Source organism: Mastigoproctus giganteus, chromosome 5 (genome assembly GCF_048544385.1).
Source record: "Mastigoproctus giganteus isolate SK-2022 chromosome 5, ASM4854438v1, whole genome shotgun sequence".
NCBI classification, from domain to species: Eukaryota; Metazoa; Arthropoda; class Arachnida; order Uropygi; family Thelyphonidae; genus Mastigoproctus; species Mastigoproctus giganteus.
In genome coordinates, this window is record NC_143579.1 from 49,193,350 (window position 1) to 49,216,474 (window position 23,125).

The 23,125-nt window shown below is 37.7% G+C and overlaps 1 protein-coding gene across 2 annotated transcripts in view; it reads left to right on the forward strand.

Moving 5' to 3' along the window:
* LOC150085378 (protein O-mannosyl-transferase TMTC2-like) overlaps window positions 1-23,125 on the forward strand; it is a 217,782-nt gene that overhangs the window by 63,433 nt on the left and 131,224 nt on the right. The window contains exon 3 of one of the 2 annotated variants that reach the window (XM_090374012.1): window positions 1,645-1,886. The exons of the other annotated variant lie outside the window; for it this stretch is intronic. Coding sequence (XP_090230138.1) covers window positions 1,714-1,886 — 173 coding nt within the window. The 5' untranslated portion in view covers window positions 1,645-1,713. The remainder of the gene's footprint in view (window positions 1-1,644; window positions 1,887-23,125) is intronic. 2 annotated transcript variants of the gene reach the window in all.

Below are 23,125 nucleotides of genomic sequence, written 5' to 3' on the forward strand. Positions count from 1 at the left end.
TATGTCGTATTAAGGTAAAATAGGGTCTCTCCGGTTTTCGTTTCTTAATCAGTGTTACAAGATACACACAGATTGTGGCTACCAAATGATCACTAATGACAAAACGGCTTCACTAACACGCATTATATCCCTCCAGAGAGTACATTAAGCACAAATGAAACAGCGTATTGATTCGGACAGACACCGCATCCTCTGCCAGAAGGTGAACTGCTAACTGGATCGATCAATAACTACTGCACTAATACGTTATCTTCTGCACGAGGTTTTATTTGTAACCCCTTCTGCAAACAGATTCTGGCAAGTAAATTAACGTTAAAGGTAAAAATATATGCATTAAATAAAAAAAAAAAAAAGATAAATATGAAATGCCAAAACAAATACGCGGCACGCGCGCGCTCATAACAATGCAAAATCGACGAGCAATAACTCTTCTGCCGATAAAATCGCATTATTGTCACGCTAATGAAACTTGCGCTAATTGTTACGTGCAGCAAGTTCACAACAATGATCTTAATGTGTGCAGACGATATTTTTTTAGACTCATGATGGGCGCCATTAACGTTTCAGTTGCAAATTCATCGTAGATTAATTTTCCTTTAAATTGTTTTATTAAATGTGATTTCAATGTTTATTTCATTCAAAGGATTGTAAATAAGTGACCAGAATCGTCTGATTTTGTTTTCTGCTATTAAAAATTGTCCAGAGTCGTCTGATTTTTCTTTCTGCTATTAAAAATTGTCCAGTCTTCTGATTTTTCTTTCTGCTATTAAAAATTGTCCAGAGTCTTCTGGTTTTTCTTTCTACTATTAAAATTGTCCAGAGTTTTCTGGTTTTTCTTTCTACTATTAAAATTGTCCAGAGTCTTCTGATTTTGTTTTCTGCTATTAAAATTATCCAATCTTCCGATTTTTCTCTCCGCTATTAAAATTGTTCACAATTGTTTGATTTTTTTTTTTTTTTTCTATTATTAAAACCGTTCGGAATCGTCTGATTTTTTTCTACCAGAATCGTCTGCTTTTTTCTTTCTCGTATTAAAATTGTCCATTCCGAAACTTCCGATGCTTACAAAATTAATGTTAATTTAAAAAAAAAATTGAAATTTGATTCAATTTTAAAGATTAATTAAATATTTAATAATTCATTTTTGAATATTAAATCTTTTAATGTATTATAGCATTTGTTTATTTTACTTTCATTTTATACTTATTTTAACTCTCCCCAAAATTAAAAGAAAAATAAAAAAATAAAAAAATTTAGGAAAAATAAAGGAAAATAATTTAAAATAAATCAAGCAAAATAAATAAATAAATAAAAAAATTGATTTTTAATGTTCATTCTAATGAAACCTTGGATGAGTCTAGGTTAAAGTTTTATAATTTCCTTTCAAGCAGACGAACTCGCTTCACGCACGCGCACAAAACATTCGATTATTTCGCGGACAATATAAGAATTAGGCTTAAGTTACTGTGTCACCACCTCCTTCGTATACTTATCGCTACAGGGTTTCAGTTGTGTGCCCTTTCTCACACCGGGAGTAGCCGCGCGTCTCCCTCCCACACCGTATCGAAAAGGCAGGGGCTTGGGGAGTGAGAAAACACCTTGGGGGAGCCTTGCTTGTATTCACCGTGCTCTTTTCTCTTTCAGGGCGCCACTCTGCTATCTGAAGCTTCGTGATTGGACGTCCAGGGAAGGAGACTCCGAAGAGCTATTTGCATGCCGGCCAAAACTACGCGTGCGCAGTGGAGACGCGAACGAGAGCCGTCGTGTCAGACACTAGCGGGTCAGAAGCTTGGCACCATGGAATACGGGGTTGTCGCTGTGGTCTCGGGTCTAGCATGGATTCTCTACTGGAATACGCTCACTGCTGACTTTGCCTATGACGACAGGTAGGTGGAGATCGATTCATTCTAGATCCTCTGCTCTCCCCCACCCCTTTTTTGTTTACCCGCCGTCTCTCTCCCCCCCCCCCTAGAGACCTGACAACCTGTGACGGCTGTCTCGTAACTTAAGCGAACGCTCCGTATGTCACAGCACTCGCATTCCGTTATAAAAAAAAGAAAATGATACAAATGGCCCAATTGGCAAAACTTCAGTTTCTGGAGGGGGAAGGGAATGTAGTAGGGGGGAAGGTTGTCAGAAGGGAAAGGATTTGTTGGAATTATAATTCCAGTGAAGGATTGTTTCCTAATTAAAACCGGCGAAGGGATAATCGGCGTGTGACACACGAATTCGGTGCTCGTAAGACGAATTTTAAACGGCGATTTCTGTATAACCATCAAAGGGGGGTAAGGAGGAATTGTGGGGGAGGGGGGAGTGAAGGAAGAGTATGACACGAGACTTCTTCGTATCTGGCCGGTGATGTTTAAGTGGCTCTTTCTGCCTGTCCGATCCGAATCCGTCGGTCTTGCGGTTTGCCGACTGACGGACGGGGATCGCTGCCAAGTAGAAAGGCGGCATCGATCGAGAACCCCAGGCGCCCTCCCGGTACCGAAGGACTTTGGGAGTTGTTGTAGCAGGGTTGTCAGAGGAAATTATGGTCTGCAGACCGTCTGTTCGCTGTGATTATCGCCAAGTCAGGTAATAGAAGCGACTCTTTGATCTCTACGGATTTGATGCTCCACTTGAACCTCCCCCCCTCGTGCAAACGAAAGCTGTGATTACGGTAAATGTCACGTGGAGAAACATACGGTGGGTTCTAATTCGCGTTCATTGCGGTAACCAAAATAACGTTATATACGGTATTAGTGAGCGGATTTGGATTCGATATTGACACGGGTACCCAAGTGTCAGTGCCCATCTCCTAATAAAAATTGTTTATTGCTCCAAAATCCAACGAAGTATGTATTGTAATATCCGAAATTTGTCTGTTGGGTTGATTCCGATAATCCTGGACTTGAGCTTTGATTCCAACCATCCTGGACTTTATTAAGTCTTTAACGATTAATTTATTAAAGCCCTCTGGTTAAAAAAGAACGGATTATCTTCGAGCTGAGGTCGAATCCGGTGTTTATAAGACCTCTTTTGATATCAATTCTATAATAAAATGATCCAGTAATTGCTTCAAGTCCATAGATATGACATCCAACATTTTAACATACCGTGGGATAAATGAAGTGGAATCATTGTCCCCCCCCCCCTTAATGGCATTGTAAAAAGAATTCCTATAAGTTCCTTTAGCCAAGCCACACAGTCAGAAGAAACAAAACAAAAACAATTTAAAACTTCGACTCCATATAAATAACTCCTTAATTTTAAACAACTTCATACAAAAAGTTCAGTTAAGATGGAACCACTTCCACGGATGAAGAGTTTCTAAATACAGCATAACCACTATAAACAACACCACAACAACAACAAAAAAAACAACACTGTAACAAGTATTTCCATACCGTACCTAGCTGATATGCCACACCCTGATTTTGACTAGGGGGGAAGGAGGTCAAATACTAGGGTAGGCACTACAAGGGTGGACCAGTGAAGGAGAATCAGACATTCCCCCAGGTTTCTACTGTCAGCGGGAGCATGAATGATAGGGTAATTCGTTAGCTGGGACACGCATGGACTGTTTGCATCTGTGTACAGACAGCAGTGCGAGTCAATAGGCAAAAGATGCCGCAAGAAATCACATGACAAAGCTATCGAACTACCCCCCCAATGCCTCACTTAGGTAGTATTGATCACAGATATTATGTCACCATTGGACACGAATGCACGCATTCTTAGGAGCCCCACACTCCTCGGATGTCTGTGACACATATGGATGTCACTGAGGTCTTCCTCCAAAGGCCAACAAGAAAGAAATCAATGATTTTGCAAGTTTAACTCAAGTGGAATTTGAATAACTTCGAACAGACTTTGTGGTGAGACATAAAACCAATTTATGTTAGGCCTAAAATTTATAAACTTACTCGATAAGGATTATAAAGCTGTCGAAGTGAACCCAAAAAGGGTTATATGGTTAATGAACCCAAAAGGGTTAAATTAATATTGGTTGAATATTAAGTTGATTTGTATACATCTAAATCGTTTGATCTTAAAAAGAAACAAAATCAGATCTATATTTTTACGATGTACAATTTTGATTGGTAGATCCATACGATGGCTGAGTTCGAGGGTTTAAAATTTTTACACTAATCCAAATATGACTACCATCGTTACAAATGCAATATTTACTTTTAAAAACAGTGTTCAATCATCTAGATATAAGCTATGGATCTAGAGTTATATACTTCCTTTTGGTTATTCACTTTAAGATAACCAAGCCTAAGTTCCAAAGATTTATTTTTTAGATTTATGTGGAATTTGTTGGGTGCTGAGCGAAGATAAATAACCCTTGTGCAATAACTCGACAAGTTAATAAAATCCAGTGGCTAAGAGTAAAATATGTTTGAGGTACATCACGTGATCTAGTGACGTCAGGGTTGTAAAAGAAGTAATGCCAGTGTTTTAACAAAAAATAAACATTTAATAAACATCGGTGACTCTGAACTAGTTTGTGTAGACTCCGAAATAAACTATTATGACCCTGTATTTGTAAACAATGAAAGTACGAAAATATTTCATTTGTTGATGATGAACAAATCAATTTTTTTCGATTTTTTTTTTAAGATTAAAACCCAATCTATAGTCTTATTTTTTTGTTATTATATATATATATATATATATATATATATATATATATATGAACAAATCAATTTATTTCTCTTGATTTGTTTGCCGATTAAAAAACATGATTTTTTTATTTGTTTGCCGGTTTAAAAAACACGATTTTTTTATTTGTTTGCCGGTTTAAAAAACACGATTTTTTCTTGATTTTTTGAATATTAAAAAACTAATATCTATGGTCTTGTTTTTTGTTAAAATATATGACAAAACCATATATGAATATATTGTTTTGAAAACAATGTATTAGTATTCTTCGAAACGTTATGTTGAAAACAATATGAATATGAACAAATGACAAAACAATATACGAACATAAACATGATTTTTCCTTGATTTCTTTTATTTGTTTACCGGTTTAAAAAACACAAATTTTTCTTGATTTTTTTTTTTTTTTTTTGAAAATTAAAAACATGATTTTTTTTTAAGGTTAAAAAACCAATCTATGGTTTTGGTTTTTTTTTTTTGTTAAAATATATATGAACAAATAAATATATGACAAAACAATATGAATATATTATATTGAAAACAATGTTTTGAAACAATATTATATTGAAAACAATGTTAATATATTTCGAACCGATAGTGTAGTATATGGAAAACCATATGAATATGAACAAATGATAAAACAATATATAAACAAAAAACATGATTTTTTCTTGATTTGTTTGTCGATTAAGAAACGATTTTTTCTTAATTCTTTTGAAGATTAAAAAAAAAAAAAATCTATGGTCTTGTTTTTTGTTAATAGATATGAACAAATCAATGTATGACAAAACAATATATCAACAAATGACAAAACAATATGACTATATTGTTTTCAAAACAATAGGAATATATTGTTGTCAAAACAATGTTTAAAAACTGTTTGAAAACAATGTTTCGAAACAATATGAATAGGAACAAATGAGAAAACAATATATGAACAATCAAAAAACATGATTGGTTTTTTTTTTCTTGATTTGTTTGCCGATTAAAAAATCATGATTTTTTTTTTTCTTGATTTGTTTAGAGATGAACAAATCAATATATTTTTCTGATATTTGCTTGGTTTGGCGTTTTTGATATGAACAAATGAAGGTCTTGTTTCTTAGTGTTTAAATTCTTAAATAATCGTTGGTTAAGAGAAAAATTTGGTTATATTATGTGAAAGATTTTATAATTCTAATGGAATATTTTAAAATAACTGTTAGATAGGATGCTGTGCATTGACTGACTTGTGTGTGTGCGTGCGTTAGAAGTCAGATGGTAACCTTCCCGTGTATAATCCTTAGGATAGAGAGAAATACAGACATAAGAAAAGTGATTGTTTAGTAGATAGCCTTTATGGGGAGGGAAAAACAGAAGTGGGGAATAATTTCTAGTGTGGATAATACTGTGTGTGCACGTGCAATGCGCCGCTGTACATTAGGCAAATATGAAAAGCAGTTTCTTCTTGCTGGTGTGGTGGATATTTGGAGAAGCTTACGATATTCAAATGCGCTCTGGCTAAGATACTCGAAACGTTGTAAATTCAGACGTAATGTTCCTGTAGGCATCTAAGATGTTGTAATACAACCTTAGGCAGTTTTTTTCTTTTGCCCACGTACAGCAATCCACTCGCTGATCTTCTCATGATATTCAAATGGATCTTGGGTGGGTTTACCACCAAATGATTGTCGGTCTAATGCAGTTCCAGGAGTAATAAAAAATATTTTTGGATACGTTATGAGAGTGGCAGCAGTGGCAGCAGTTTTCCAAGCACGCTATGGTCTCCATATATCCTTGACAGGTAGAAAAGGTCTTAATAGACCCAAGTAGTTTAAGAATTCAACCAGCTGCTGATTTCTTTCTTTTTGGTTTGGTTGTTTGCTTACAAAACGTTGGAAATGAAATAAAAACGGCTCATTCGAGATGGATTTATGGAGATCTTGAGCAAAACTATTTTGTGAATTCTTTGTACATTATGTTTTGAAAACGATGTGGAGGGATGTTTAGATGGTAGACATTTTAAGATTATTTTCTTTCCAGGTGAAACTGAATGTGAAATGGTACAGCCGATAGAAGATGATGGATTTTTAGAGGCGTAATAAACATCCTATCGCTTTTCCAAAAGAAAGAGTATACAGATGGTGTTTTGTTAGACACACAAGGGGAGTTTGAACTGCTCGAAGATTCAAGGATATTAGCAGCTGGAAAATACAGTCCTTTTGTGTTTGAATTGAACACTTCTAACAACATAAAACTCTTGTAAGAAAACGAATTTTTCAAAATGGTTTGACGCTGTTATGAAAATATTTATTGTAGCTATTTTCTTAAGGGGACCATCTTTCTTGTTTTGTACATTTTGAAATGTCAGCAGAGCTTTTCTTCTTACACCAGAGACGTTTCCAATAAACAGCAGAATGCAAAGAACTATCTTATGTTGGTTACATAGCAACGAAGTAAGAAGCTAAGCCTAGATCATTGGCAGAATGTTTCCTTCTCTTTTAAACGAAACCCCTTTCCTGAAATCTCTTCTACGCATGTGTAGATTCAGTCTACGAATACTATTGTTGCTTTCCCATTAATAGTTAATTTCTCAGAAGGTGAAGACGTCCTCTCTCTCTCGGCATCTGTATGAGGATGGAACAATGCAGATTACTTCTTTTCTTTAGTAAAATTCCACCTTAAGCATATAAACTTCCTGAAATTACGTTTCGTGTGTAAAGAAGAAACCTTCTTCACTGTCCAAAATTCCTTAATGGTTTATATATACGCTCAGTGATATGGGACGCAGTAAAGATATCACAGAATTTCAAAAGAGTATGATTGTGGGAGCTCGTGGGTAGGGTGTTGCCATATCGGAAAGGGCACTTCTTGTCGGTTGCTAATGGCCCGCTGTGGTTAAGGTGTACAAAGAATGGTGTCTAAAGGGTCAAACGACCTCTTTATTACACGAAATGAGCGAAGGGTGCAGCGCGTTGCAAGGACTCAACGGCAGGTCACTATGCGAAAGTTGACATCGCAATACAATATCCCAAATGACGATGCGCCACAAACTCAGACGTACGGAGTTCCACAGCAGACGACCTAAGAGACACTCTCCTCACCGCTGATCATCGTCGATGACGAATAGCGTCAACAACACCCTGGTTGGACACTGAAATACTGGAAACGAATGTGCTGGGATGAGTCCAAATACATGGTACAACACGTCGACGGATCCCTTCGTATGACGCAAGCAACATGAGTCCATAGATCCAACCTGCCTGTTGACCACTATCCAGGTAGGTGGCGGTGGCTGCTTAATATGGGGCTTGTTTTTCTGGAGAGCTAGGTCCCTTAGTGCGTATGGACCAACTTTATGTTGGTGAGGTCTACTGGCAGCTCTTAGGAGACCACGGGATCTTCCAAGACGTAGTGTCATTCGGGCCCGCACTATGCACGAGTGGTTCGAGGAACACAGCGAAGATATCACCCACCTTGATTGGCTTCCAAATTCGTCTGACTTCAATCTAATTGAACACCTGTGGGATGTTTTGGAACGGAACGTAAAGAGTATGGACACACAACCTCCATCTACTATGGAAAGCCTTGCAGGCAACATGGCTGCAGATACCAAAGACGTCTTCAAGCATCTAGAGTTAACGCCTGGACGAATAGTGGCTATTATCGGTGCGAACTGTGGCCCAATGGTATTAGGTAGGTAGTCATAATTCAGTGATCACTGAGTGTATATATATGTACCAAACTACAGCATCATGTGATGATCGAGAGGGAGAAATTCTTTGATATTCTCAGAAGGTTATGTACACTCACTGGCGTAAAAATTAGAAACCTTTTGTAACTGATGTTGATAGATGAATAACCGTACAGTATACGAATGCAAGTTGTCACGTGGTATAACTGGAAGTTCCTTGATATCAAATAAATACTGTACGCTATGCTGGGGCTTCTTAATCGACTGGGTCATGGGGAAGATAGAGATCTTTCTGATTTTCAGAAAGGTGTTGTTGTTGGAGAACGAAGGAAATCACTGGTGTGTCCAAAGCAACCATCTCAAAAAAGTACGAAGACTAAGGAGAATGCAGCTCTAAAAGGAAGACAGAACGTGAGTACTCATCCAAGAATGAGACATACGAATTTAGAGCGAATTGAGCATCCGGATAGAAGGTCCAGTGTGATTGAAATATTCAATTTAGGCAAAGTATCCAACCGAACTATGCGGCAAGGGTTGAAGAATTTGGGATTTTGTAGTCATGTCTATACAAGTCACTTTATAACAAAAAAAAAAAAAAAAAAAAAAATCAAAGGATTCAACTGGAGTCGTGCTGCCAATCCCAAGACTACGGAACAGTAAAAACGAAACATGAGGTCTGACGGGTCTCTACTGACACTGTTTTCTACCAATGGTAGAGTGGCATGAATCTCACGAAACCATGCACTTTGACCATCTCCTGTTCACCAATCAAGCAGCTAGAAGTAGTATCATGGTAACGGATACGTTCTCTTGGTACGGACTGGAACCACACATCGTTAGAGGGTCGTATTACCTACAATGAATATCTTTCTGTATCGGATTGTCTCCACCGTGCAATGCTTCTGGGCGCCTAATTCTCCTTGTTTGAATCCAATTGAGAATATACTCAAAGGGCAGTTGGGCTTCGCAGTTCTCTACCAACAACAACTGAAAATTATCCTGATGGAAGAATGGTGAAATCTAGAGTTGGTAATTCTGGCAAAAGGTGGTCTTACTAGATATTGAATAAAGGTTCCTAATTTTTTGTCCACCGAGTGTTGTTAATTAATCTGAGAGGGATGACATAGTGTTGCCAACCTTTTAACTATTTCTTTCACAAATAAGATCTTCAGATCTGTACAGGGAGATTATTATATATCATCCAAGTGACCTCTCCTTCGGAGGTCATGTTTCGAACACCCTTAAGACCAAACTACAGCAGATTGGTTATCACCGGTGGTGATTGTTACGGCCATACGGATCCTTTCAACTTCCCGCGTACGGAAAAACCAACAGACACTAAAGTCACGTGATCGGCAGACTTTTGAAAGAATCAACTGGCAACGGACGCCGGTCCCGGCACCAACTATTATACAGCTGTTTACTGCCGCCCTTCCTCACAACGTGGACATCGCTAGGGTGTGCCAGGTGCCGTAACACGGAAGCTACGGCTCCACTTCACATCGGAAGAGGAGTCGATCGGGATGTAGTCGTAGCGTACAAATTATTTATGTCCGAAGTAATTCAGAACAAACAGCGAGTTCGGTGTCTGTGTGTGTACACAAACGATTAGAGGCCCGCGGAATGGGACACAATAGGGATTCGGGACAGTTGTACGAATTCGAGGGACGTTAATGTTGAGTGGGGCGAACGCAGACGTTATGCGAGAGTGGTAATTTATGGCCTCCTTTAGGAGATATAAGACGGTGGCGCCGTTGTCGAGAATACGTTTTACACGCGTTTGGCAAATAATGGGACGAATAATTTGGTCGTTTTGCGCAGGAAAAGGGAACGTCTTAATGCTAATTTCTGGGGAGCCACTTTGGAGACCTTCGGGGGGTACCGGACGCTGAAATCTCTTCGCGATCTTGATGGCGATTTCCGCTCAGTTCTGAGTTAGTTGGTTTTCGGATTGGCGTGGTAAAAAGTGAGTTTGGAATCGATTTCGGGGATGTTTGTGTTTTTCTTTAGCGCGTCTTGCTGACGCCATCTGGTGAGAATTTTTGCGGCTGTGGCTGCACCGGTGGGGAGTGTCGATGAGATGGCTCGCGAAGAATATGCGTCTAATTTGCTGCCGTGTGAAATGCGAATTGCAGTGGTGGTGAGGGGGGTGGGGGGCAGTGCAGATCTTTATTCTTATTACCCGCATCACCGAGTGCCCTTTGTCCTGATATCAGTGTGGGGGAATTACTGACGTCTGCAATTAAATGCTAATTGCAGGAATTTCCTCCCGCAGTCAGACAAATACACTTCAGGCTAAAATTATTGGGGTCACCACATTACGTATAACAGCTTTTTTATTCATCTCTCTCTCTCTACACACACACACATTCCTTCTGTTTTCTCTCCCCTCATTCTTTCGCCCTTCTCTCTTTATATATAGAGATTCATTCTCCTCTCTCTCTCCATTCACTATTTTCCGTTCTCTCTATCCTCAGTTTCTTTTTCTTTGCTCTATCACTTTCTCTATTCTGTCTGCTTTTCCCTGCGTTTTCTTTCCGTCTCTCTATACCTTCATTTTCTCTATTCCTTCTTTCTGTCCCATCTCTCATATACATATCTTTGTTGCTTTTCCCCGTGCTGCCTTTCGCCTTTCTCTCTTTCGTCTTCTGATATTAGAAAAGTAGGCTCGGTTCGTGGGACTACACGCGTAATCCTATTTCAAAAAGGCTTCCTCCATCAGCAGCATGCATATGAACGTCCTCCGAAGCATGCTGTTGCTTATTTTACGATACAATGAATGATTTTGTTATAGATGAACTGCAGTAATGCATACGAACAAGTGGAAAGGTTTTCACTCGACAACATCCACGTATATTGTTCGCAAGATCCCCGGCTAAATGAGATACCCGCATCTATCATTCATGTCTCAAGGACCCATGATTGCTTTTCCTTCCTTTCGTTGACTAACCTCGCAAATTCTAAAGGAATTTGAATAGTTTTTTTTTAGTTGCCAGAAAGCCTAAAGATACATAAAAATAGGATGCATCTATGGGAATAGGACAGATAAGTAAATTCAAAGAAACAGGCTACCAATCAAGTGGTAGAGCCTTAGATATGTACTCCATGTTTGAAGCATACATATGGAACGCGAGTAGGGGAAAATGTTTAAAAAAGATATCCCTACTCTGATACTATTCCAAATACTGAGATCGGTGTATCAGTTACTTTTGGTAATGCAGTGTATCTAATTAAAAAAAAAAAAAGATTAAAATGTATAATTGCTTCGACGTAGATTTCAAAGACCACCGACCAACATCTTCCACATCTCGTTGCCATGACTACACATTATTGCGAATGAGAGAATTGAGAACTTTGCAAAGATTTCCACTGGTCACTAATTAACTTTAAAATATCCAATTTGGAAGCCAAATTCAGAAAAATAAATTTATTTTAATTTCAAACGAAGCCAAAATCTAATTTCTTCTAAAAGTATGCGTTTCGCGTTCTTAAACAAACTGCAACCTCAATGTATTCAACGTACACTCTCCTAGAGAGTAAAAATTCTCCATTTACGACCTAAACTGTACCCAATACAAAGATCTCCTCCAGCAAATCCACAGAGAGTTAAAAATACATCGAGTTCTGGATAACAGAATCGTTTCTGATATTCTATCAACTGAACACTGCTTCTAAATATTTCATCTTTTCCCTCTATCTGTGTAATATCTAGGGAAAAGCGAAAAATATGACCGGGGCACAAACATTAAAGAAGAAGGGTCTAGGCATTGCCCCTCAGAGGATGGAAAACACACGATTCTGAAACCTTATACGAAGTATCAGATAGTACCCTCGATATCAAGAACTTATGCCGCGTTTTTATGGTAAACGCTAATCAAAAAGTAATAGTTTGCGCTGCATACGTTTCGAGATACGTTCAACTCGAGTTAAGATTACTCGAATGCTGTTTGCATACGTGGATATAGCGGGATAGTTAAAGATGCATGATCCACGTCAGAAAAACAGAATGATCAAAAATGCTGATCTAATAATACGTAGGACATGAAAATCGAGGTTAAGGAGATATGTTCCGACTTAAATTCCCCGATGTACGTTTCTAAGACGCATTATTGGAGCTTTTCTTTACCACTCTGTGGCGTTATTTAAGTTTCCGGCTAAAAACGAATGTTACTAAATAAATATGGCGACTTTAGTTCGTTAGGTCTAGAGAAATCGACTTGGAAAACGTGTAAACAGCCGGAATTGAACTTTTTAGTCACATTTCATAGGCAGACGACAATCAGCTCGAGCGATATTGTTACTTATCATTTCAGTGTAGCACGCAACACGCGCAACAATCAGCTCGAGCTACAATTTTAGTCTATTTCAACGCTACGCAACAATGGGTTTGTCTATCGTATGCTTTTTCTGGTAATTTGCAACAATTTAACATTAAAATTTTTTAGTGTTTCAATTTGTAATGTTCTGTACATTTGCTGGTTAATTAAAGCAAAATTTAATTTTTTTTAATCTATCGGCAAATATGAACATAAATTGAACTGTAGACATTTTTTTTTTTTTTTTTGTCACATTTCATAGGCAGACTACAATCGGCTCTAGCGACATTGTTACTTACCTTTTCAGTGGTGAACGCGACACGCGCAAAAATCAGGTCGAGCTACAATTTTAGTCTTATTCAATGCTGCTCAAGAATGGGTTTGTCTATCGTATGATTTTTCTGTAATTTACAACAATTTAAAAATCGAAACACTAAAAATTTTTATTGTTAAATTGTTGTAAATTACCACAAAAAGCATACGATAGACAAACCCATTGTTGCTTAGCATTGAAATAGGCTAAAATTGTAGCTCCAGCTGATTGTTGTGAGCTACAGTGAAAAGGTAAGTAACAATGTCGCTCGAACCAATTGTCGTCCGTCTATGAAATGACTAAAAAAAAAAATATGTAGAGTTCAATTTATGTTCATATTTGCCGATAAGTTAAAGAAAAATGAAAAATTTCTTTTAATTAACCAGAAAATGCACAGAACATTAACAAAATCAGATGAGTATTTAACATTAAAAATTTTTAGTGTTTCGATTTTTAATGTTCTGTGCATTTTCTGGTTAATTAAAGGAAATTTTTCATTTTTCTTTAACCTATCGCGAAATATGAACATGAACTCTCAATATTTTTTTTGTCACATAAGCAGACAACAATCGGCTAAAGCGACATTGTTACTTACCTTTCAGTGTAGCATGCAACACGCACAACAATCAGCTCGAGCTACAATTTTAGTCTATTTTAATGCTAAGCAACAATGGGTTTGTCTATCGTATGCTTTTTGTGGTAATTTACAACAATTTAACAATGGAATTTAACATTAAAATTTTCTGGTAAGTTTATTTTTAATGTTCTGCACATTTGCTGATTAATTAAAGCGACATTTTTAATTTTTCTTTAACCTATCGGCCAATATGAACATAAATTGAACTCTCACAAAAATGTTTTGTCTTTTGCTATGGATTTTAATGCCCAACTACCGACCAGATTTTTTTTTTTTTTTCCTAACTATTTACAATTCAGTTACATATTTGTTATTCAAACTTCGCGTCCAACGCGTTGAGTATGGCGTTGTCGTTTGGCTCCAATTTTCAGACTTTTTCTAAGTTTAATGGTGACGTTTAGCAAGCGTGCACAAAAGCCGTCTGCTGACTTACTATAAATATTTCTCTACTGCATGTGTACCCTTTCTCACCGAACCTGAAACTAAGATATTGATCTCGGAGCATCTATTGTGCTTCGCTTGCATGGCGAGCAAATGTATGGCAAAATTCTGCTGCTCTTTCTCCCATGTTTCCTGTTGAAAATCATCTTTTGAAAGATAATGGCTTGTTTTTACCCGCAAGTTCCCCTCAAAAATATTTGTTCAGACTTTGCAAAATCCCTTTATGATCAACAAACGCAAAAGAAACTATTAGAAAACATGGAAAAGTTATGGAGGTCATAAAAAGATTATGTTTTAAACGAACATCGCTTAAAACGTTTCTTCAACCGATATAATTTCCAGTAGGATTTTTAGCCTGGGGGTTAAGTATCTTCTCCCTCCAGTGTAGTGGGGGGATCGAGATTGAGTTAAGGGATCATTAATTGGATTGATGCACACAGCCTTCTGTAGATACACTTTCCCAAAAAAAGGAAAATGTCTATTAAACAGAGCCGACTAACCGTCTGGTTACCCAACTTCCAAAAGATCGATTTTTGTCTAATTGCAGACGACTGGATTTCTTTCCTGTTGTTTGCAAGGGATTATTTATCCGATATGTCGGATGGGAAGCCAGTGTTGGTGAATAAGCTGAAATAACTGCATCAGGCTTAAGAAACGATAATGAGAATAGAAGAATGGTGGAAAATTACTCTTTAGAAAGATACTACAGCGAAATCCTGATTTAGCGATCTCCATTTACTGCGTTTTTTTTTTTTTTTTTTTGTTTTTTTTTTATTCTAGATTGCGCTTGCGATTATAAATTGATGTGAACAACATTAAGCTTCCTGAAGTACTGCATTATAGCTATAACTATACTTGTGTTCTACTGTTACACTATTCCCGCAAATAACATTTCCCGCCTATTGCGTTTTCTACATAATTCTGAAACAAATCAAGTTAATCGCCATTTTTTTTTTCTTTTTTACGAATTGTAAACAGATTAAAAATAAGAGACTAAAATATATACAGTGTTATCCAAATAATTCTGTACTCCAAGCAATACCGTTTATTTACTAAGCCTAATTTCCATAGGAACACCACTTTTGGGTTATTCAAGAATTAAAATACCAGACGATAAGCTACTTTTGCACAATTAATGATAATTTGCATTAAAATTATCTATTTTTAGCGTGATTATAGTCGTCCGGCTCGCTTAGTAATGCTCATTGGCACATATTTCTTGCATCTCATAATACCTATGAGGCATATTTCATTTGAGCATCCCCTGTTTCGCTCTTTACAAGCAAAACAATGGCGTCAAGTCATTCATCCTCATTCGTAAGACAGCGAACATTGAGAAATATCGCCGACAAACGTCTTCTAACATATCCACGCTTGATTCCCAACAAGAAAACAGGGGGGGGGGGTTCATTTGCCAATTTGATCTGAAGAATGTTGAAATTTCTTTCACATCACTATGTTTCTTACAAGGCAATCTCTTTTATGTTTTCTCTCTTCTTTTCTTTGTTTCTTTCTTTCGCTCCGTGCGACGAATGGCTAAAATGTGCCTAAAGTTATTCGGCTAAAATCCGTCACACGCCTTTTATCAATAGCCTTCAAAAATCTGGAGTTGAAAAAAAAAAAAACAGAGGATTGTATTTGAAAGGCTGCAAGTCTCACCGGAATAAATTGGACTCTTTTTTATCATATTTTTGTCAAAATATGACAGAAGGCGTTAGAATAAACAAAGTCGGCTTTCATTTTTCCATAAACTCCTTTACGCCCTATTTTGTCAGCTGTTACTGCGCATGTCAGAAGTGCTAAATCATTTTTAGGATTAAAATTACAATGTTTTATTAGCCAATCACAGTCTCCTATGAAATTAGCATCATTTTGAGACTTGCACGTGCTAGACAATGAAAACAAAAAAGTTAAATACCAAACGATGTTTGTTGTCAGTTTCAACGTTGGAAATACCAAAATGGATAAATTGTGACGCAACAATACATCCGTTGCTCAACAAAATGCAATCGATTAATGAACACAAAAATTATGAAATTAAGCTGTACTGCGCATGTCAGAAGTGCTAAATCATTTTTAGCATTAAAATTACAATTTTATTAGCCAATCACAGTCTCCTATGAAATTAGCATCATTTTGAGATCTGCACGTGCTAGACAACGAAAACAAAAAAGTTAAATACCAAACGCGTTTGTTGTCAGTTTCAACGTTGGAAATACCAAAACGGATAAATTGTGACGCAACAATACATACGTTTTTCAACAAAATAAAATCGATTAATGGGCGCAAAATTATGAAATCGACTATTTTTTAAGCTGTACTGCGCATGTCAGAAGTGCTAAATCATTTTTAGCATTAGAATTACACATTTTTATTAGCCAATCACAGTCTCCTATGAAATTAGCATCATTTTGAGATCTGCACGTGCTAAACAATGAAATTATGTTTGTTGTCAGTTTCACGTTGGAAATACCAAAACGTATAAATTGTGATGCAACAATGCATCCATTGCTCCACAAAATGAAATAGATTAATGAGCACGAGAATTATGAAATCGACTATTTTTTAAGTTGTACTGCGCATGTCATAGGTGCTAAATCATTTTTAGGATTAAAATTACAATGTTTTATTAGCCACAATCAGTCTCCTATGAAATTAGCATCATTTTGAGATTTGCACGTGCTAAACAATGAAAACAAAAAGTTACATACCAAACGACGTTTGTTGTCAGTTTTAAGTTGGAAATACCAACGTATAAATTGTGACGCAACAATACATCCGTTTCTCAACAAAATGAAATCGATTAATGAGCACGAGAATTATGAAATCGACTAGATATTCCACGCGCAGGCGCTAAAAACAAGCTGCAGTAATACCATTAACAATGTTTTATTGTTGAAATACGAAAAACCATTATTATAAAAATTTATAACACGGAAAACAATGTTCTATGAATTTCTTTTGGACATTAAGATAAATTGTTACGCTCTTCCATATAAAATACGGCAATTGTTTCAAAGGTAAAAATGCATAAATGATAGTTGCGAGAAGTCTTTTGGCCCATTAGCGTATGTGCCCATGAAACGGCCTGGATGCGCTTTTTAATTTTCTTTTCCGAGATACGAGTTCCCTTTTCTTTTTTTTTTCTTTTGAGGGTACAATCTTCGGGGAATTTTTTTTTAACGAATTGTAATTAAGGTTTTAAGAATATTTTCCATTCTCTTTACCAACCACCACAATTATTCCTCATAAAAACTTTCTCCTTGACTCGTTTGCTTCTCACAATCAATTTCTTTGCGCTACTAATGATAAGAAACAGCATGGCGTCCGATGTTAGAAAAACATATTTCTGCTCGTGGGCGTACACTCGGCTCTACTTAATCTTCGTTCTGTATCGTTTCTCTTCGCGCGGTAATTTCTCGCACTGCAGAGACGCTCTTTGGTCGTAAACGATGCGGATTTTCGTCCGCAAAGATCTCTCAGCTACTGGCGGGGGTTTCTATTCGCTTCGCTGCCGTCCGTGTTTCTTTGTTATTCTGTCTGGACGAGTTAGTTGATGTGTCTTAAAGTGTTTTTCTCCCGATAGGTGGTTTCGGCCGCAAATTACTCTTACAGGTTCCTTCTGCCTGTCTCCTATCTGCTGCGATCGAAATCGTCTGATTGTGAATGGGTTTTTCTTTTGCTCCGTAGATGATATACGGAGTATGCTAAAATGGGTTGAAATATGGAGATGGAGTTTAGCAAATAGTGATACTAAATGCTGACATCCTCCCCTCCCCCCTCACTACATACCCGTTGATAGTAGCAGCATCGTTCAGGGAATCAGTATAAAAATCGCGTACGTTTCTCCAGTTAAAATTTGAGGCTGTACCTTCAAAGGCAACACCTATTTTACGAAGGTATTTGTGGTCTTTTTCCTGAATCTCGAGGTTCATAGATCCATCTAGCGGTTCTCGGCTCCCTGTTGGTTGAGGTTACAGAATTGGAGTGGTTAATGAAGAGTTTGAATATTACAGTTGAAACCACCCTAGTGCCATGCACAGTGGGGCTTTAGAATAAGGGTAGAGACAACTAAAGCCATGAGGTGTCATCATAGGGTCGGTCTTAGGGAAATGACCAAATAGTCCGCGTGCCAAGAAATGCTACTCTTTGAACTCAAAGAAATGCCTTTTAAGGTGTGATATATTTAATTAACATTCTAAGATGTCATATATTTATATAAAAAATGGATTTTTCATCCCGAAAACCAACCGCAATTTATAGAGACAGTACACTGACGCCTTATGACCTTAGTTGTCTGGAGTACACATTCAAAACAACCAACCCAGTCCTGTTGAAAAACACTGAGGTCAATTCTGAAGTTATATACACTCATTTCCCCAAAATATCTACCAGCGCTTTATCGGATCTAATTTAGCTGCTGCTGGATATTCTAGAAATTTGGTTAAGCAGTGGCCACCAGATAGATAAGATACAGACTGAGTCCGTTGGATTATTTCATTCAGTGAAAAACAATCCAGAAGATGAAGCATCGAGTATGGAGTCTGTAAACCGCAGATATATAAGTACATAAACCAAATCATTCGACTGTGTTCCCTAATACCTCTTCCAATTTCCCCTTCTTGATTGAATATAGAATTGCCCCAAGGAGCTGTATTGATCAACAAGTATATAAAGATCGCCTTTCCTTTGAGGTACCTCAAGGCTCCTTGGGACCTCTGCTATTTGTAACATATATCAATATTTCAAAAATATTTGCCGATCCAATTATGTCCAGGACATCAAAAAATTTAAACAAAATAGGGAATCTTTAATCATACACACGCTTTGTACACCACGATAAATACATTTTCCACTGGGGGATCGTTCAGTGTTGATACAATAAACCGAAACAACTTGACAGAGAGAGAGAGAGACGCGAGGCTTTGCCAAAGCATCATAGAGACTCCCTGTTTCCCGGAATTTCTGGTATATTGCGGGAGAAGAGTCTCCCCCACACTTAAACGACGCCCAGTAAGTGTACCAGCGCGCGCCCCTAGCTACAGACACAGATAGCGAACCATTTAACTTCAGTTACAGGAATTTCCTCTTCGTTCTCTGAGGAACAGAAAGTTTGGTTGCTGATAATGCGGACATAGAAAGTAACTTAGACACGCTTTCCGTACGTTCCCTCCGATTGGCCGCACATGAACGGAACGTGACTTAGAATCGAAGTATATCAGCTGTATGGGCACACTCTCCTCTATTCGCTTCTATCACCATCTATCTCTCTCTCTCTCTCTCTCTCTCTGTGATGGTCGATCTACCATAATAATCCAATCCATTACATCACAAAATGGAATTATGTGATTCGTGCGACAGATGTCGGGGTGGAAGGAGGGGGGTGGTATCTAACCCCTCACGATGCGAGGGGGGGTGTAGAGAAAATTCTAAAAGCGGGATCGGTGGGATGTCGCCAGCATATCGCAGATGTATCCACAGTTAGTACATCGTAACCTTGGCGTTAAGAAAGTCCTAAACAATTGCTAAGAAATGTTTTTCTCTGTGGGCGATAACACTACCATTAGGTGACGTTTGGCCTTGAAGTGGGTCCAGCTTGTCTGTTGGGGCACAAACTCCAGATAAGAAGACACTGAGTGGTTGTTTAGAAGAAAAATTTCCCTTGGCATCATTACGAACGATAAGATCCACGAAAAAGAGAGGACTATGATCCACGCTCAGAGCCACTGACTAATGCCAACAAAAATCTTGCGCTCGAACGCCAGGCAACCACGTGGGTCTTTATTATTTCTTTTTTCCGACTTGTTTTTGACCACCAGAAAACGTAGAATCATGTTTGGTTGTTTGTATGCGGAAGAGACGAATTTTATACTCCAAATAACCTTTGGCTTATATCCAAACAGATTTACGCTTTTCATTCTATTCTAGCCTCATTTAAAATAGCTGGAAAAGTGGAAATATTTATGCCCGGTACCATTTTTCAGCAAAGAATTTATCAATGAAAACAAAAAAACATATATTGGGATTTTTATCCCTTTTTTTTATTCGAATAAAAAAAATCGAACGAAAATGACGTTGACAGAAATCCATTGCTCCTGCCTCTAGTGAGAAATATACGCATTAAGCTGGCAGACGATATCCTAGTTGTGCCGCGAGACAGGAAGTGATGTAATTGTTGGTGGATTTACTGTTATGTAAAGCCTTAATGGAAGAATTGAAATCAAGTCAGTTGTAATAAAGAAGATGGTAAAATAGAGATTTTAATGTCCTGTAGACTGATTAATGTAAATATTCACTGGTTCAAAGGATTCTCCAGAGGGTCATTTCTTAGTGATAAATGGAATCATAGAGAGGGATGAACAGGAAGAGATGCTGCGAAGGTATGAAGTAGTCAATAAGACAAGCAGATGGAAAAAGGCTTTGAAGATGGCAAAGCGAAACTAGATGGATCGTATTTAAATGCAAACAAGTCCTCTAAATCGATAATGCAAATCTATTGAAGGAGAATAAAGCATTTTTCTTTTTATATCTGCCATGTTATGAGATGATCTAGTCTTTTGGCGTTAAATCTACGACAGAGAAGTTTTACCAGAGGGCACTAGTGTCGTTAATTGTTAGAAATAAGCACATTAAGCGAACACAATCTTCTGCTGTTCATAATTGATTTCATAGCGGCCATCTTGGGCTGACAAATTCAATCTTTGTTGGAAAAAACGCCTTTTTTTTAAATTATGAATGACAACCCGTTGAAAAATATGCGCGTCGCTAATGTAGGCTCGGAGGAGAAGCGTCGGCAGGCGACAAAAGATAAAAATGATCGGAGAAGAGATGACATTGCTTGTCGACATAGCGAGGGTTCGTAGTTAGCACAAACTCACGAAGTAGGGTTGTGTTTACATTTGACTAAGTGCATTTTCCGACTGGTGCGCACACACACGGACATCTCTTGGTGTTCTATTAGTTTGCCCATTATTGATGAAGGTTTGTCCCAAGGGTCTAGAACAAGCTTGTGTCTGTGTACATAAGATCTGTGTGTGTGTGGGACTGCTAGTCTGAGCAAACTAAACTAGCTGCTTATTGCTTTAGAGAGGGCCTCCGGGCAGGCACAGACCTTTTGTCTAGTAATACACCGTCCTTGCTAACAGTTAGGGGTGGGTTTTGCTGACCGCTAAAAGCTCCCGTATGACCTCTTTCAACGACGAGTTTCTGTGAGCAGAAACTCATTTGGATTTTCTTTCTTTCTTCCCATTAAACGCGATAAGAGCAGTTTCTAGTTCCGCGGTAGAAGTATTAACAAAGTAAGTAAATTCTATGATACAATTATCGCATTTCTCTCCATCCACATCTTCTTCCTTCTGTTTTCTTTTTTAGTAGAGATTTCGCCTTTTTGAAAGATATAATGTATGTTCCATCCTTTCTTTCTATTTATGGAAAAGATCAGACGTGTTGGGCAAATTATCGAAATAATTTTTGGAGTTCAACTGATTAATCTTTCAAAAAGCTAATTTTGAATTTCAAATAGCTGTTCTTCTGAATCCAAAAAGCCAAAGGACCAGACAACTTAAAAACTGTTGTTGCTGTAGAATTTTAGGAGCATCAGCGACTAAGCTCATATTGCTCCACGTATATTCTCTGTAAATTGCGTGTGTTCTGAGGTCTGTTTGCTGGATGAAAAACCATGTCACCCTCGCCTCAGACCGACTAACTCAGCCACCTTGTGAAAAAGGCCCATAAAAATTCCTCCCGTCATCGACGGGGCTCGAACTCACTTCGATTTCGAGTGAAATGATGAAGTTATAATTTTTTCCTTGCCGTGGATGAGTTAAAAGGTTTTGTTATACTGAAAACTAGCTTTTCAAACAGAAAAACAGGCAAGCCAACCATAACTGCAACTTACAGATACTGGCGTCTCGTAACCTTTATTACCTTGACACAGAATCCAAAAGACAACTTAGATATGTCGTGCATTACGACGACCTTCAATCAGATCTTCAATGGAGTGGGCTTTTCCTGGAACAAAAGTTTTGAGGCTATCCCCATAGAAGAAAGTCTAAAAGTGCAAAGTCCAGTGAACCTGTACGAGACCATTTCAGTTTTCAAGGCAACAAAAACCAATTTTGTCTCTAAATTGAGTACATTCTTTGGCTGTTTTTCCTGTCTTGTGAGATGAAAAACCATTTGATCATCATTCGAGACCAGTTGACTCAACTGAAAAGCGTACCCTTTATAAGATCTAGTATACGATTACGAGGATTTTATATTTACACCCTCCAATTCTTGCCTTACACCCCAGTGAGAATATCCCCCTTCAATCGAATATTTCTCTAAGGTGTCTAGTTGTAAAGCTGTGTAGACCACATCTCTTAAGACATTCCTCTTAGGGCACAACCACCAGGTTAGTGGAGTTTACAATAAATCAATCAATACAAATGTTAATCGTATTTGGCAGCCACGGGCTTGAACCCAGGTCCACTCAAAAAGTGTGTGCTATTGCACCAATTGGCTGCCATATTTCAGACCATACTTTCAGTCGATCCAAATTATTTTGAATCCGTATAGCCTGGTTCTGATCATTAACCATCTCCACCCTTTTAAGTCATCAGTAAACTTTGACAAATTCCCACTGCCCATCACTATCAGAAACAAAAAAGGTCCGAGCACTGATCCCTGCGAGACTTCTAACCCATTCTGAAGAATATCCATTTATGACCATCTTCCTCATGTCCCTTATTTTACAACAGTTCAATTAGGCTTCAATGGGTTTTCAATACTAAAGATATTTGCTAAATACCTTCAATTCTTGTCGCCATTTTGGATGGATTGTCAACGATATTATTTTGACCATGCAAGGATGCTATGGACTATATTTTCTGCTTCTTTGCATTTATACATGAGTAAAACTCCTCTACCCATTCTTATCTCTTTTGAGCAATTTTTAAAACTGAGCTTTTGCAGTAGTTTTATTACATACCTGTATATGTACTCACTGGCCAAAAAATTAGAAACCTTTTGCAATTGGAATCACCAGATAATTAAACTTACGATATGCAAATGTAAGTTGCCACGTGGTATGATCCCAAGTTCCTTGACATCAG